At 40.5% G+C, this 15540-nt stretch overlaps 1 protein-coding gene across 1 annotated transcript; it reads left to right on the top strand.

Moving 5' to 3' along the window:
• Positions 1-419: 419 nt before the first annotated feature.
• Positions 420-15540, top strand: dcaf1 (DDB1 and CUL4 associated factor 1). The gene is made up of 25 exons (XM_023336778.1): positions 420-626; positions 1972-2095; positions 2201-2277; positions 2371-2444; positions 2553-2666; positions 4190-4327; positions 4482-5078; positions 5497-5598; positions 5684-5842; positions 6199-6378; positions 6523-6732; positions 6847-7016; positions 7093-7217; positions 7495-7730; positions 8277-9361; positions 9439-9637; positions 9982-10064; positions 10497-10581; positions 10689-10922; positions 11927-12020; positions 12439-12543; positions 12749-12822; positions 12907-13002; positions 13091-13379; positions 14492-15540. Exons 2-25 carry the CDS (start codon positions 1983-1985, stop codon positions 14545-14547), a joined length of 4695 nt encoding a protein of 1564 aa, XP_023192546.1. The 5' UTR covers positions 420-626; positions 1972-1982; the 3' UTR covers positions 14548-15540.

The following is a 15540-nucleotide window of genomic DNA, read 5'->3' as shown; positions in this document are numbered from 1 at the left end:
GAGGGTCTACAAACACGGGAGTGCAACGAGCAGCCCACCATATGAGAAGTGGAGAGAGAGAATGAAAAATAAAGTAAGTTACTATTACGGGTCTGTTCGGTAGATTTGTTTGCAATACTTTGTTCATTTGTTTTTTTCTTTTATTAAAATGTACAAAAGTAATGTGTACTTTTGTAGCAGAACAAATACATAATATTAAGAAAGTATAAGGCTTCATTGAATGTAAAAAGGATTTGTCATGCAAAACATCTCTATTTCCCAAGTTATACTGAAATATGGGGCTGCAAATGATAATAAAGAGCCGTTTGGGAGCCGAAAGAGCCGGCGGGCTCTTCTTTGGGAGACGAGCCACAAGAGCCCGTTCTCTGCGAAGAGCCGAAATTCCCGTCACTATTCGTCATTAACAGTGGACAGTCGCCAGTGATATGACGCGAAGAACGTGTTCGCTATAATGCTAACAAACCGTGCACTCAAAGCTACAATAAAAAGAAATAAAGCAGTACCTGAGAGACAGCTGTCGATGCGCTGAGACTCGGCAAACAATAATTAAGTTGGGGCTTGTGTCGGTGGATTTGAGTCTCGGTGTAACTTTGGCAAACCAAGCAAGAACTGAGAAGAAAAACGAGGTAAAGTTAGCATGCTGGCTAAATAGCCAGGTTTTTGCCAGTACCTTGTAATGCCGTGTATGTGCCATTGCAGGCAGATTTGACCGGTCCTCATATTCTCTAGATTCTGCGGAATAAGCTGTACGTTCCGAGGAGTCACAGAGTTGTGACGGAATACTAAAGTTGTGAAAGAGAAAGTGTGGTTGTAACAATAATGAGGTTAGCTCTCTTGTTTAGCCACTTTTCAAGTAGCCAAACATCGCAGTAGTGAGCGGCGTTCCCAGCTGCCTGCTGCGTAGTAAAATAAACAATACCTCATTATGTATGAGGTATTGGCAAGTATTCGGACTGTTGTTTCATAATTATTGTATAGTATATTTCTTACTTAATTGATATTTTAAGAACAGAGGCTAAATTTGACGGTTGTGTTCCCAAGAGAGCAGCCGCACCTGCAGCAGAATAGCGGATCATCTGCGTCTGTTTTTGGTTTGCAAACATCAGCTGGTAGAACTTCCTGTGAGACCGTCAACATGCTCTGTTGTGTTTATATAACCTTTCTCGTTTTCAGCATCAAATTGAGTAGCGCTGAGTAGAAACCTCCACCAAGATCACTGTTGGAGAACAGCAGAGGAACTTTAAGCAGGTTATGTCAAAACAGTAATGCCTCATAAGAAATATTCAGCTGTGGGACAACATGCATGACAAAAACAGGAAATGAGAGGAGATTTAAAAAAAAAAAAAAATGCAAAAATGCAAGTGCAGAGACCTAGAGTGGAGAGTGTCTCAAGTGCTAAGTGGAAAAAGGGCATGTCCGTTGTTTATGGAAATTAAAGTAAGGGATAGTTTGCACGGGAGATGAGCTACTGTGAAAGAGTATTTCTTAAAAATGTAAAAAGTGCAGGAACCACAAGAAAGCTTGTCCAACATTTTCTGCTGGGTTACCTTTTCTGATTTTAATTTGCACGGATCATTGAGCTGGTTATCTTTGAACCTCCCAGCCACTCATTAACTAACCCATGTGTTTTCTTTATTTGTTCTATGTTAGATTTTTCCATTACAGTGGGAGTTATAAGTTAACTGGTTTTGAGGGCATCGGGTAGTAAGGAGAATCAACATTTTCATTGTAGCTCAAATTAGCTCAATATTTACATTTAACTATAGACTGAATTATCAGTTGTAGGATAGATTGTTTCTAACAAGTTTCCATCAGTCCCTCGAATCTCAGTATGACCTGAAAACTTGGCCAAATGAACCAGCAAAGAGAATATAACATGGGAATAAAGTTCTTTCCTGTTCTCTGTTCTGCTGCAATGTACAATGAACTTTAATTTCTGGTATTTTACATGAACACATTTTATCCTTGCAGGTTGCGTCACCATGGCGTCAGCATCTGCCTCCGTGGACTCAAAGGCAGAGCTGACTGCTCTGCTGGAACAGTGGGAGAGGGAGCAGCAAGGCAACACACAGGAGCTGGTCAACATCCTCACAAAGTAAGTAGGAGGCTTGTGTCTGATGTATGTGATGAGCTGTAATACTGTTAGAATGAATTAAAGGGTCTTTAAGAGTGTTTAATGTGGACTTCTATTGACTTTTAGAATCTCTGAGCTTGTTGAAAAGGAGACAGAAGAGTACCACAAAGCGGACCCTGACCCTTTTGATGATCGGCATCCTGGTATGAAAAAGAGGAAAACAGATTTTGTAACTGCAAGTCTTCCACGGATTTAAATATTCTGCATGTTTTTGACATACCTCTCTTGGCCACTAGGGAGAGCTGATCCAGAAGGCATGTTGGGGCATCTTCTGAAGATCTTGTTCAAAAATGATGAATTCATGAATACAGTAAGCCTTAATCAGTAGTTTTGAGTTGCCTTGGTGAGCCATATTTAACTGCATTTAATATCTTGGTTAGAAATTAATTTTAAACAAAGCAAATGTTTCCTTTAATAGTTGGTGAACAGCTATGTGATGACCAGCAGAGAATTCTCTCTAAATGCAGCAGCTTGTCGCCTGCTGCAGAACATCATGCCTGGGCTGGAGACAGCTGTGGTCTTTCAAGAAAAAGTAAAGTACATCTACCCTCATTGTGTCTGTCTGTGTGCGTGCGTGTTTGTGGTGTATTTTCTTCATATTTTGTTGAACTTTCAAACATTTCAGATTTCTGAAACTAAAAATAAGTCTTTTTAATTGTGTTATTGCTCTATCAAACTGACAGTTGGAAACAGGAAGTAGCATAATAATGTGGCAGCTGTTATAATCAGTTCATGATTGCGTCGCTGACACTTCTTATTTCAGCTGTCCACAGAATGTAAAACTTCATGAAAAGCAATCCTGTAGTTAATTTTTATACTGTTTTCAGTATTTTTGAATGTTTTTTAGATGGTGAAGTTGAGAGGAATCAAAGTTAATAAATTTTATAAATAAGTTTTAGTATTGGCCCTTCTGAGCTCCACTACATGTTCCGGATCAGTTTGATTCTTTTAATTCATACTCCCATAGTTGAATTCCAGGATTGGCCAGACCCCAGGGAAATGTATTTTACTGCCTCTAATTTGCTTGAAAAGTAGCATTTTGTAAAATTGTGACTGTTAAACCATTGCATTTCAGTTTCCTTTTAACTTATTACCTCAACGAGTTAGGAAAATAAATTGAAATAGAAGTCTTAAAAGCAGACATATAAAATAATTTAGCTGTATATTAGTTTCTGAAAACTTTGCATTACCTCTTATTCAATTTATTGTGATTGGATTATTGTCTAGATTTGTGAATTTCTATGATTATATTCTTTAGATCAAAGCAACCTCTTAATGCTAGTTCAGTTTATTAGAGACCTAGTCAGAGAAAGTTATCTTACTTTGCTGGTTATCAAAGTTGGTACAAAACTGATGCCAGACTTTGTTTTTTAGTTTTTGTATCAAATATAAAATAAACTAAAATATAATTTATTGTCCCCATATAAAATTATGTTGTGGATTGTAACCTGGGCATCTTCATATGTTTACATCAACACAAACTTGCGAGATATGACATTATCTCACCTCACAGCAGTTTGCAATAAACATTGATAAAAAAACAAACAAATAACTGCATAATCAGCACTCTGCTGTATTTCTAAGTTCTTTAATATGGGAACTTAAGAACATCATTGCATGTTGGTTATCCATATTTTGTTTTTTTGCCATTCTTCATAACTGTGCACCCATCTATCCCTCATGTTTTCACCTTGGAGTTGTACACACTGATCCCCCTTTCTGCAATAAACACAGAGGATCAGACATAACATGTATTAACAATGTAATAACATGTATTACTCACACCCAATACACAAACACTTTGAGCTATTGTTGTTTGAGCTTCATATCATCTACAAGATTGCTGCATTCTGTATAAAGAATATATGGAGGGTCATTCACCATCTGTCGGGAGAGTCTGATATGCCTCTGTCACCATTTAGTTATTTCACAAAAATGCTTCAAACATCACATATACAATCAAACATAGTGCTTTGTATTTTCTCTATGATTCATTCTGTTGATCTTCTTAGGTTTATGCATTATTCACCATCTTGCGTGTGTCGTTTTTTTCAGGAGGGCATCGTTGAAAGACTTTTTAAGTGGGCTCAGGAGGCTGAACAGCCTCTACGAATCTATGCCACAGGCCTGTTGGCGGGCGCCATGGAGAATCAGGACATTGCTGCCAACTACAGAGAGGAGAACTCTGTTTTGGTCAGTAGGGGGTGTCCCCAGTCTCTTATGTCACTTTGTATTGATGAATAATTCAGAAGTTTATAGTGAAAGACAAATGATATTTTGCCCCACAGTTTGTTCATAAGGATTAGTAAGGGTCCATTTGCTTATTATTTGTGCTTTACTTTTACAGGTGCCTTTGATGCTGCACAGGTTGCGTGAGCTTCAGGATAAGGATGCTGAGAACAAACGGGAAATCAAACGACCTAGCCCCAGGAAGATTCTCAGTGAGCCTCTGCTGCCTTTAGATGAGGAGGCTGTTGATGGAGGCTTTGAAGACAAGCCCTTCTCTCCATGTAAAAATGCAGACGAAAAGGAAGCAGTGGGGCCGCAAGGAGACGCCGAAGTTCCCTTCTCAAGCGCCGAGCCTGAAAACGAATTGTCGTTCCGTTTCAGCTCGCCTCACAGGACGAGCAGCCGTGCCAGCTCAGCTGTTAAAACCATGATGAAGCCCATGTCTGCCCCGGGTTCACTGACACACCCAGGCATGTCTGATGGCAGCGGCTACCTGCGGAGGAGGATGGAGAGAGACAATGCCAGAACCTCAAAACAGAAGCTGAATTTCTCTCTGCCGGAACCAGAAAGGAACTTAAGCGAGCTTTCCAACAGCAGCTGGTCAGAGATGAGTCCCTGGGTTATTGGCAACAACTACCATCTGGACCCTTTGACCCCAGAGATTGAGCAGAGGCTCATCCTGCAGTATCTCACACCTCTGGGAGAGTATCAGGAGGTTGGTCTCATTCAAATATGAGCATAGGACTTTACAGCTTGTTCAAAACTATTTTGATCATGTTCTTCTTCACTTAACGCGTAAATGTCAGTGTTTGAAAGGTGAGGTCGTTGTATTTTGCATGCATGAATGGAAGCAAAATCACCTTTAATACATATATTCTTTATGGTGGAGCGCAATTATGTATTTTATATACATTTTGTAAAAATAATTTTGTATAGACGGAGAATGTATCTGCCGTCATGCTGCAAAGTCACCAGCAGGTGTCAGCCTTCCATCTTGATAATTCAGATGAAATAAATTATTTAAGCTACATAATTGTTTAGCTACAAGGAGTTAACTATATGTTTAAAAATTTTTTTTTGATATTTTTTAAAATGTGGTAAACTATTGCTGTTTATGCTTTTATGGTTTACAGCTTCTGGCAGTGTTTATGCAGATGGGAGCCCGTGAGCTCCTCATGCACTATATGGATCTAAAGCAGACCAATGATGTCCAGCTGACCTTTGAGGCTCTGAAGGTAAATCGTCCTTTCTTTCTTTGACTCTTCTTGTTACTCAAACAGCGTGATGTTCCTTAAGCTCATGCAGTTTCCCTTCTTACAGTATTTGGCTTCTCTGCTATTGCACAAGAAGTTCGCTGCAGAGTTTGTTGCTCATGGAGGCGTTCAGAAATTGCTGGAAATCCCAAGACCTTCGATGGCTGCTACAGGAGTGTCACTGTGCCTCTATTACCTCGCCTATAACCAGGATGCAATGGAAAGGGTATGAAGGAGATTACCACACAATGCAACTCAGAAGTGTTTCAAGTTGAAGTAGCTTAATTTTGAGGCATCTCTGTGTCAGAGCGAGTCAGTAGCTTTTGACAAGCTCAGTAATGTTTTCTTACTATGCAGCCATACTCTTGTGGCTGATATGAGCGAAAAACAAAGTAGTTATATTTTGGTTGCTGTTAAAATTTTTATTTTTGAATTGGTATTGTTTTCTTATATCGATCATACGTGTCAAAATCGCTGCCGAGATCCAAACAGCACAGCGTTACTCAGTATTGCAGCGTTCAGTGTATTATTTTTTTGTTGCTGTCCTTATTTGTATTCAGGACTCTGCTCTCTCCACTCAAGGTGTGCATGTTGCCCCACTCCGTCTTGTCAGATGTGGTTGGTTACACGCTGTGGTTGTTGGAGTGCTCGCATGCATCAGGCTGCTGCCACGCAACCATGTTCTTCTCCATCTCCTTTTCGTTCCGGGCCGTCCTCGAGCTTTTCGACAAGCAGGATGGACTTAGACGGCTCGTCAATCTGGTTAGAAAAAAAATCCCTCTGTCCTCATTGTAACTGTGTAAACTTACTCATCTGTGCCATGTGGCGAAAATATTGATATCCGAACAGCCAATACACTGTCAAATTGAATAGATTTAAAGTTTGGAATGGATGAACTGCTTTCAGATCAGCACACTGGAGATCCTGAATCCAGAGGACCAGGGAGCGCTGCTGAGCGATGATGAGATTTTCTCCAGCAGGCAGAGAGCCAAGCACACCTGCATGGCTCTGCGCAGGTACTTCGAGGCCCATCTGGCAATCAAGGTGGAGCAGGTGAAGCAGTCTCTGCAGCGCACAGAGGGAGGTGCCCTCATTCACTCACAACCATATTACAAGGTAAACAGAGGATATATTTGTGGATCAGAATAAAAATTTGCATCTCCTTTTATGTGCTTTAGTTGTGAAGATGGTTTCTGATTTGGCATTCTGTGTGCTTGCCTCACTCGTCAGGCGGTCAGCTACAGCCGTGAACAGGTGGTGGAAATGATGGAGTTTCTGATCGAATACGGTCCACTCAGACTATACTGGGAACCAGCAGAGGTCTTTCACAAGCTGTCTTGTGTCCAGCTTCTCCTGCAGCTCATTTCTATTGCTTGTGACTGGAGGACCTACTACGGCAGGTATTGACAAGTCCCATTAAACGTTCATTAAACTTATTTGAAAGTAGGTCTTGAGTTTTGCTCTCTGCTCTTGTAGGAGTGATACAGTACGATACGCCCTCGACATCCTGAGTATCCTCACAGTGGTTCCAAAGACACAGCTGCTGTTGTCTGAACCTGTTGCAGTGCTGGATGAGGGAGGATCCACTGTTTCTACTGTTGGTGAGTTTTCCTAGAGGATGATTTAATCTAAGCCACTTAGTTATAACATTGTTGCCAAAAAGGGTAGTTTTACTTTTGTGTTGCCAGTAATCTTAGTTTTTTTTTTTTTCTTTTTTTAGATTTTCCTTACTCTGTTGGTTGCTAAGCAACTGTGTTTTGTATTATAATAAGAAAATCAACTCTAGCCCTTAAACAAAAAATCTCTTTATTAAAAAAAATAATAATGTGCATGAACATTTTTGTTTGTTTGGTTTTTTATTTTATTTTTTTGTGTTAGGTATGAGTATAGTCCTGGCTGTGGCGGAGGGAGAGGTCTTTGTGAACGATGCAGAGATCCAGAAGTCGGCTCTCCAGGTTGTCATCAACTGTGTGTGTGCGCCAGACAAACGCATGTCCAGCATTGGCAAATTTATTGCGGGGACTCCCCGTCGCCGTCTGCCGCAGCAGACGAAGGCCAACGAGAGCGTGCTCACCAAGATGTGGAATGTTGTACAGTCCAACAACGGGATCAAGGTACACTTAAAGCTCACCTGACATCTATGTTGCATTTTTTTATGAATAAATGTTTTGTTAAAGTATTGACATATCTCTGATGTTTCCAGATTCTTATCACAAGAATTACAAAGTAATTACAAAATTACTTTAAAAAACGTTTTAACCCTGTACCCCTTTACCCTGACACCCCTAAAGAAAAACCAGTGTAATCAGTTACTTTAGGGGTCACTTAATTAGTAAATGAAATCTACCAGTGGGTCTCATTAGCAAAAAAAAAAAAGAAAGATTCGCTTAATTAAATAAATTATCTTTGAATTTCCCATATGGCAGAAGGTACAAATAAACACTTCAATGAAGCTGAAGTGTTTATTTGCTTTTAATTAGTATGTTTTCTGAGCTGTTAGATATAGAGCACGCTACCTTTCTAAGTGTTGATAAATCTTATCATTTCTGCTACTATCTAACTCCTTTAAACAGAATCTTTATGAGAAAGCCCTTTCAGGCATGTTGTTTGCTTTGAAAGCCTTTTTTTCTTTAAACTTACACTTTGTATCTGTTCTGTAGGTGCTCCTGTCCCTTCTGACTGTCAAGATGCCCATTACAGATGCCGATCAGATCCGAGCTCTTTCCTGCAAGGCTCTGGTGGGTTTGTCTCGCTCCAGCTCTGTCAGACAAATCATCAGCAAGTTGCCTTTGTTCAGCAGCGGACACATCCAGCAGCTCATGAAAGAGCCTGTTCTCCAGGACAAACGCAGCGAACACGTCAAGTTCTGTAAGTTTGCAGCAGAGCTGATGGAAAGGATCTCTGGGAAGCCGTTGTTGATCGGTACGGATGTGTCTCTGGCGTGGCTGCAGAGGGCCAACGTGGTTGCTCAGTCCAAGATCACCTTCCCCGAGAAGGAGCTGCTGCTTCTCATACGAAACCACCTTGTGGCCAAAGGTCTACACGACACAGCAAACACACTCACCAAAGAGGCAGATCTGCCCATGACATGCCTTTCACATTCATCTCACTGTTCACATTCAGCCTCCTCTTTCCCCGCTGTTGCTCCTCCTCCTGCTGCCTCCCCCGTTACTACGCTCCCCCGCACCCCACGGTTGGCCAACGGTGTGGGCTCACGACACGGAAACCATATCTCACACTCATCCACCACGCCATCCAACCATCCACAAGCACGCCCCTCCACATCACAGTCGGCTGGACCGCCTTCTAGCGCCATACCGTCGACGTCTGCCCCACACTGTAGCAACGGCTCGCCGTTGATCGGCCGCATCGTTTTCTCTCGTGAACGACAGACGCCGTGCGGAGCCATAAACTGCAAAAAGAACCGAGTCCTTCGACAGAAGTCTGATCATGGGGCCTTCAGCCAGAGTCCAGCCATGAAGAAGCAGTTTGACAGACACTTACCTTCTCCTCCTGCCTTGGACAGTATTATCACAGAGTATCTGAGGGAACAGCACGCCCGCTGTAAAAACCCTGTCGCAACCTGCCCACCTTTCTCTCTTTTCACCCCCCACCAATGCCCTGAACCCAAACAGAGACGGCAGGCGCCCGTCAATTTCACATCGCGGCATTCTCGTAGAGTTATATATCCAAAATATGGAGGCGTGGATGGAGGATGCTTTGACAGACATCTTATATTCAGCAGGTTGGTGTCATTCCTATTTCCTCTCTAACCCTGCTCCATGTCCGTTCTCGACATTCTCCGTTTCTGTGTTTGCCCAGGTTCCGTCCCATCTCCGTGTTCAGGGAGGCGGATGAGGATGAGAGCGGATTCACGTGTTGTGCCTTCTCAGCTCGTGAGCGGTTCCTGATGCTCGGAACCTGTACAGGCCAGCTCAAGCTCTACAACGTGTTTACAGGCCAGGAGGAAGCTAGCTACAGCTGTCACAGCTCCGCAATCACTCACCTGGAGCCGTCACGGGTCTGTAGAGAAATCTGATGTTACACAGCTGCAGCTCAAGAAAGTAAAATATAACTGAAAAATGTATTGACTATGAAAATTATGAATTATAGTCTGGAAATTATAATATTTTTTTTTAAGAAATTGAATTTAGGATTTTAATTTGGTGTTAATGTTTAAAATTAATTTTGGTGTTAATTGAAAGTGTTACTGAAACACTCTTTGAATTGAATTCAGAAAGCGTTTAACTTTCTAAATTGAATTACTGGGAAAAAACACTTTTGAAGATGTTCTTATTTATTGAGATGTACATGTTTGTCCTATAAAAGTAATCGGTGAAATCTGATCATATTTTGCCCTTTTAGGATGGTTCTCTGCTCTTAACATCAGCCTCGTGGAGTTACCCTCTTTCTGCACTGTGGGGCATGAAATCTGTGTTCATCATGAAGTAAGTCTAATTCCCAGCTCCGTGTGTTGAATATGCTCCTCGAAAAAGAACTTGCACTTTCATGGAGTTTAAAATTGCCCAAATCATTACCATATAATTAATGTCAGTCAGCAGAGTTAACTTCCCTCTCTTTTATCCTGGTTCCTCTATTTTTGGATCCTCTCTGCTCAATACAACAGCAGCTTTATTCTGTTAAAAGGAGCTAACAGACACACTACATGTTGTTTAATTATGCACACTGAGAGCCCGAGAGCTACCGTCTTCAGTCCCTGAAACTCTTTCGCTTGGATTCATTTATTCAAATGGTTGAACTCGGATAAACCACTTCTTGGAGTCTGCAGTGACTTTATGGCACTACATGATTTTTAAGTGCCCAGCCTTATTCTTTATGCTTTAGATTAAATGTTCAAATGTTGCTTTCATTGCATCCAGGCATTCCTTCCTGGGTGACCATTATGTGGAGTTCAGCAAGCTTTCACAAGACCGTGTCATAGGGACAAAAGAACATGTAGCACGCGTATGTATATTTCACACATTATTAACATAGCCTCACAACATTAAATTAAAGACGTACATTACAAAGTTAAAGCATAAATTTTCACTTTAAGCGTTCCTTTTTCCTAGATTTATGACGTACAAACAGGTCAGGTTACTCTGACTCTGAACAACCCAGACCTGGCCAACAATTACAAGAGGAACTGCGCCACCTTCAACCCAACAGATGACCTGGTCTTGAACGATGGCGTGCTGTGGGACATACGCATGGCTCAGGCCATCCACAAGTTTGACAAGTTCAACATGAACATCAGTGGGGTGTTTCATCCCAATGGCCAGGAGGTCATCATCAACACAGAAATTGTATCCTTCAGACACGGAATGACAAGCATGAGGTGGAACCACATTTAATTTCCCCCCCATATCTATTATTTATGCACTTTTCAGACAATGGTAAATGCTGATCTTCTCAGATCCTTAAACCTATATGATCCTTCTTTAACAAATATTTCTGTGGGCAAAATACAGCTATACTGATAAAAAGCTGTGGAAAAATCCTGAATTAAGCAAATTTAGCTTCCGTTGCAGAAGCCTCGTCTCACATGGAGACTCACCGTTTAGAATATGTTTACTTGGTGAGAAAATAATCACTTAAGATAATTATAGTTTTTAACATAATCACCTGTGTCAAAAAAGCCTTCTGGTGACTATTAGAAATGATGATATGAATGCTAACTTGGCAGATTCCCACTCTGGCTTTCTGGGCTAGAAACCTCACAACAATGAATCTGGTTTTATTGTTTTTCCCATTTTGGCTGAGTGTCCTCTGCTCTGGGTGATTTGTGGATTTCAGTAAAGAGGAAAGTGCTGTCTTCTTGGCAAAATTGAATTGAATAACGTCAAGGATTCCAAAAATTTTGATACCCATGAATTATGAAAAATATGTACTTTTCGACATGAATCATTTCCCAGTGAATAAATGCATTCTGTTAGGTTCATAAAAATTTTCCTTGTGACAGTATGCTGCTGCAGTAAGATATATTTACACATTTTTGTTTTTTTTAATAAAAATTACAGGATTTGCAGCATTATCAGATCTCAATAAGTGCCTGCTTTACACTAGAGACACTGGTATGACTGCAACATTAAATAATTCCATTGGTAATTGAATCTGAAGCTGTTCCAGTGATGAGTTGATGAATGAGGATTTATTTTATTGCTTAACATTAAATATTTATCCCTGTAAGAGTCTGTTATTTCCCAGTAGATGGTTGCATAAAGAGGCATGTGATCACTGTTCAGTGTAGCTGAACTTGTAGCGGACACAGTTGAAGACAAGCAGTATGTTTCTTAACCGCACGTCTCAGTGGGACCTGCGGACCTTCCACCTCCTCCACACGGTTCCTGCTCTGGACCAGTGCAGGATAGTCTTCAACAATAGCGGCACCGTCATTTATGGAGGTAAATTCATAAGTTATTTAACGATTCATGCCAGACACGATTTTGTGTTTGGCATGAAGTCTACGATTCTGCTCCCAGTCCAAGTGTGAAATTGTTAAGGTTGTTTGAAAGTCTGATAATTATCAAGCTAACCCAGATTTGTAGAAAGGTGTGAACAGAGCTTGTAGGGGTGTTTGTGTGTGTGCGCATTTGAAGCTCTTGTAAGTCTGACCCATGTAGACAGACTACTCGATGTTGGCATCAAAAATAAGCACCTTTTCACAGGATAGCGGCCCCTCACTGGAAGAGGCGCAGGCATGCAGAGATGGAGCTGACTGCTGCCTGACCGTTTCAGGCACTCAGAAGCCAGAAATGTGGCTCACCAGCTTTCTCTGTTCATTTATTTACCATCACTCTCTGTGACTCTTTGTGTTTGTAGCAATGTTGCAAGCAGATGATGAAGATGATATGATGGAAATGCAAATGAAAAGTCCATTTGGTTCATCGTTTAGGACCTTCAACGCCACAGATTACAAACCAATCGGTAAGATCTCTCTCTCTTTTTTTTTTTTTGTTTTAAACATCTGCTGATCTTTCCCAATTTTTAAAAATGTAATTGTTTTTTTTTAATGATCAAGCAGTTTTCCTGGTGAAACTGGTTGGTTTTACTCAATCACTGCAGTACAATGTTTATATTTTGGCCCTCTTGTAACGTTTGTGGAGCTTTACATGCTCTTTTTCTTTTTCAGCCACAATTGATGTCAAGAAGAATATATTTGACCTTTGCACAGATACAAAAGACTGCTACCTCGCTGTGATTGAGGTAAATAATTGATGATTAATACTTTATTCATAAAACAGCTCAAGAAGTTACCATTTAAATAAACCTTGTCTTTGTGTCCTACAGAATCAAGACTCTGTGAACACCGACACTGTGTGCCGACTTTACGAAGTCGGGCGGCAGCGACTTGCAGAGGAAGAGGAGGAGGATGAGGAAGATCAGGTTCTAACTGTGTTGTGATCTTGAAGCAGCACTTCTTCTGCTTCTTCATGCACTGGAAAAATGACCTTTTGTTTTTCTGTGTTTTCAGGAGGATGATGATCAGGAGGAAGACGACGACGATGACGACGACTCTGACGACGACGTCGACACGGATCCTCTCATCGCCGAGCTGGAGAACGATAACGGAGGTGAGGACGAAGATGATGACGATGGGAACGATGAGTTTTCTCCTTCGGATGAAGAGGTTGCGCGTCTTCTCGAAGATGACGGCGATGGCGGAGATGACGACGATGAAGATGGTGATGACGACGACGATGATGACGACAATGATGATGATGATGACTCTGATAATGATGTCGATCTAGACGGTGACAACGGTAAGCCACCTTTAAAGTTAACTGTTCCTAATCTCTGGTTCTAATTTTTCATTTTGATTTGAAGTGTATGGCAGCGAGGAACGATCGATAGATACACAAAGTCTGTTTGTCTTTGAATTTTGTCGTAGAATATTAGACAGGCAGCTTCTCTTGCTATTTGTAGTCTCTTTTAAAAACATTTCTTTTCCCAATGGCCTTAAGTGGGTATATTTCTTTTAATGTTCCATTTTTATTCTATTGTTTCTGTTTTGGTTTCTCTGACTTTGAAACGTTGGATAATTGTACATCCCCTTTTTAATTTGTTTCATGTATAAATTGGATTTGGATCTTGACAGAACAAAAAAGATGCAGAAATGCTGAACTCTGTTACTCTTCCCTTAATCTGAAAGAGTAGAAACTGCTTTATAATCCCTCTGCTACTGCTGTAATAGTTGACAGTTAATTTGGATTAATTTAGGCGTTTTCAGGAAAAGCCTTCTCTCTGGTTCTCCAGGGCCCTCCATAAATTATGTTTTAACAAGAAGTAAGAAGAAAATTACCAATCTTGCTAGACAAATTAGCCTTAGTTTGTAAACCTTCACTATTAAGATCTATTACAACCAAGAAATGCGGCAAAAACTTGAACAAGAAGCATTAATAAGCTTGGAGGATTCCCCCCATGTATTTTATGTTAATGAGGGGAAAAAGCTTGATTTTTGGAGAATTACACATATTAGCTATTTACTTTAGGATCCATAGTCCCGCATCACTAAGTTTTCATCTCAGAAGACTCACTTTAGGGTAACATAGTTGCAGAAATATTAAAATCACCTTACTATCTAACTTCAAAAGGCTTTTCTGGCTATTTTATAATAATGTATACAAGACTTTAATTGAGGAAAACTAAAGTGCTCATCGTTTCATTCCTCTCTGAAGACTCCTGTTTTAGTAAGAGTTTATTCCAAAACTCAACAAAATAAAGCAAAATTTGCAGAGGGAAAGACCAAGACCTCATCTCGCTAAGCTGGCGTGTTTTTGCTGTTTTGGCACTTTCTGCCCTCGCCCACTAACCTACTCAGCAGAAAATCTCTATTCCCAATTTCTGAATCTGTGTTTGTCTATCAAACAAACAGACAGCTCGGACAACTCTGACCTTGAAGATGACATCATCTTATCCCTGAACGAGTGAGGCTGTGGGCCATCAGCATCTTAAGAGCAGAGATCCAGAGGAGATGTCACGATTTCTTCCTCACAGACGTTTGATCTGCAGCGGATCAGTCCCAAAAAGAGAAAACCAGCGGGTATTCTAGTTGGAGCACTGCCAGCTTAAAACTGTACTGAACACAGTGATAGTGTGGAAGAACAGAAATGCTTGTAAATGATATAATTTCATATAGGAAAAAAAAACTTGAGCTGCAGGGTGAGTGATGAGATCCGGGTGAGGATGTGATGAAAAGAAACATAAGCTCTCACATTTATGGCCTTTTGATTTCGTAAAAACTTGAACACTTTGTAAACATCTGTTTGGCCACAGGTAAGAGTTTATAGATGGAAGGGTTGAAATCCACAAGACGAGGAGTCTGAAGACTGAAGCTGTGCTGTTCTAGGCTGCTTGTTTGGTCAGGTCGATTTAACTAATCACCAAAAAGTCCTGACGTTTCCTCAAACCTTCAGGATCCTTCAGCTTTTATTTCCAGCAAATCTGTACCATGCCACACACAGCAGTGCCATTTCATATGAACTCTTGATGGTGTGAACACTGTAGTAAAAGCATTTGTCAACTCAAAACACTTTTTTAATATATTTTTTTTTGTTTGTTTCCGAGCAGTATTTAGCACAGTGACTGATTTTATTAAAAGACTGGTCTGGACTTAAATGGTTCTCCTAATTTTCTGGAGCATTTAAGACAATAATAAATAGACCTGCCACACAATTTAGCAAAAACAAAAGAAATGAATGTTGCTTTTCCTTTTACAGTAAAAAATTTTGTTATTTTGTATATAAAAAAGAAAAAAGTCTGGCACATGCACACCTTTTGTGCAGTCGTCATATTTTCCTCATGTTTTTGCTTTTTGTTTGGTTTTTAATTTTATTTTCCATTAGGAGACTTTTTGAGGTTCTTGAAATTTCCTGTACAGATTGTATGTATCTAAAGTATTTTTACTATAAATAAAGTTGCAGA

This window comes from Xiphophorus maculatus, chromosome 1 (assembly GCF_002775205.1).
Source record: "Xiphophorus maculatus strain JP 163 A chromosome 1, X_maculatus-5.0-male, whole genome shotgun sequence".
Classification (NCBI taxonomy): Eukaryota; Metazoa; Chordata; class Actinopteri; order Cyprinodontiformes; family Poeciliidae; genus Xiphophorus; species Xiphophorus maculatus.
The sequence above is the reverse complement of the archived record's forward strand: the minus strand, read 5'-3'. Positions and strand labels throughout refer to the sequence as shown.

Bases quoted from the DNA above. Each gene is read 5' to 3' on its own strand.
- dcaf1 (XM_023336778.1), top strand. From the start codon at position 1,983: ATGGCGTCAGCATCTGCCTCCGTGGACTCAAAGGCAGAGCTGACTGCT. The intron at 2,096-2,200 runs GTAAGTAGGAGG...ATTGACTTTTAG, and splicing joins CTGGTCAACATCCTCACAAA to AATCTCTGAGCTTGTTGAAA. The intron at 5,599-5,683 runs GTAAATCGTCCT...CCCTTCTTACAG, and splicing joins TGACCTTTGAGGCTCTGAAG to TATTTGGCTTCTCTGCTATT.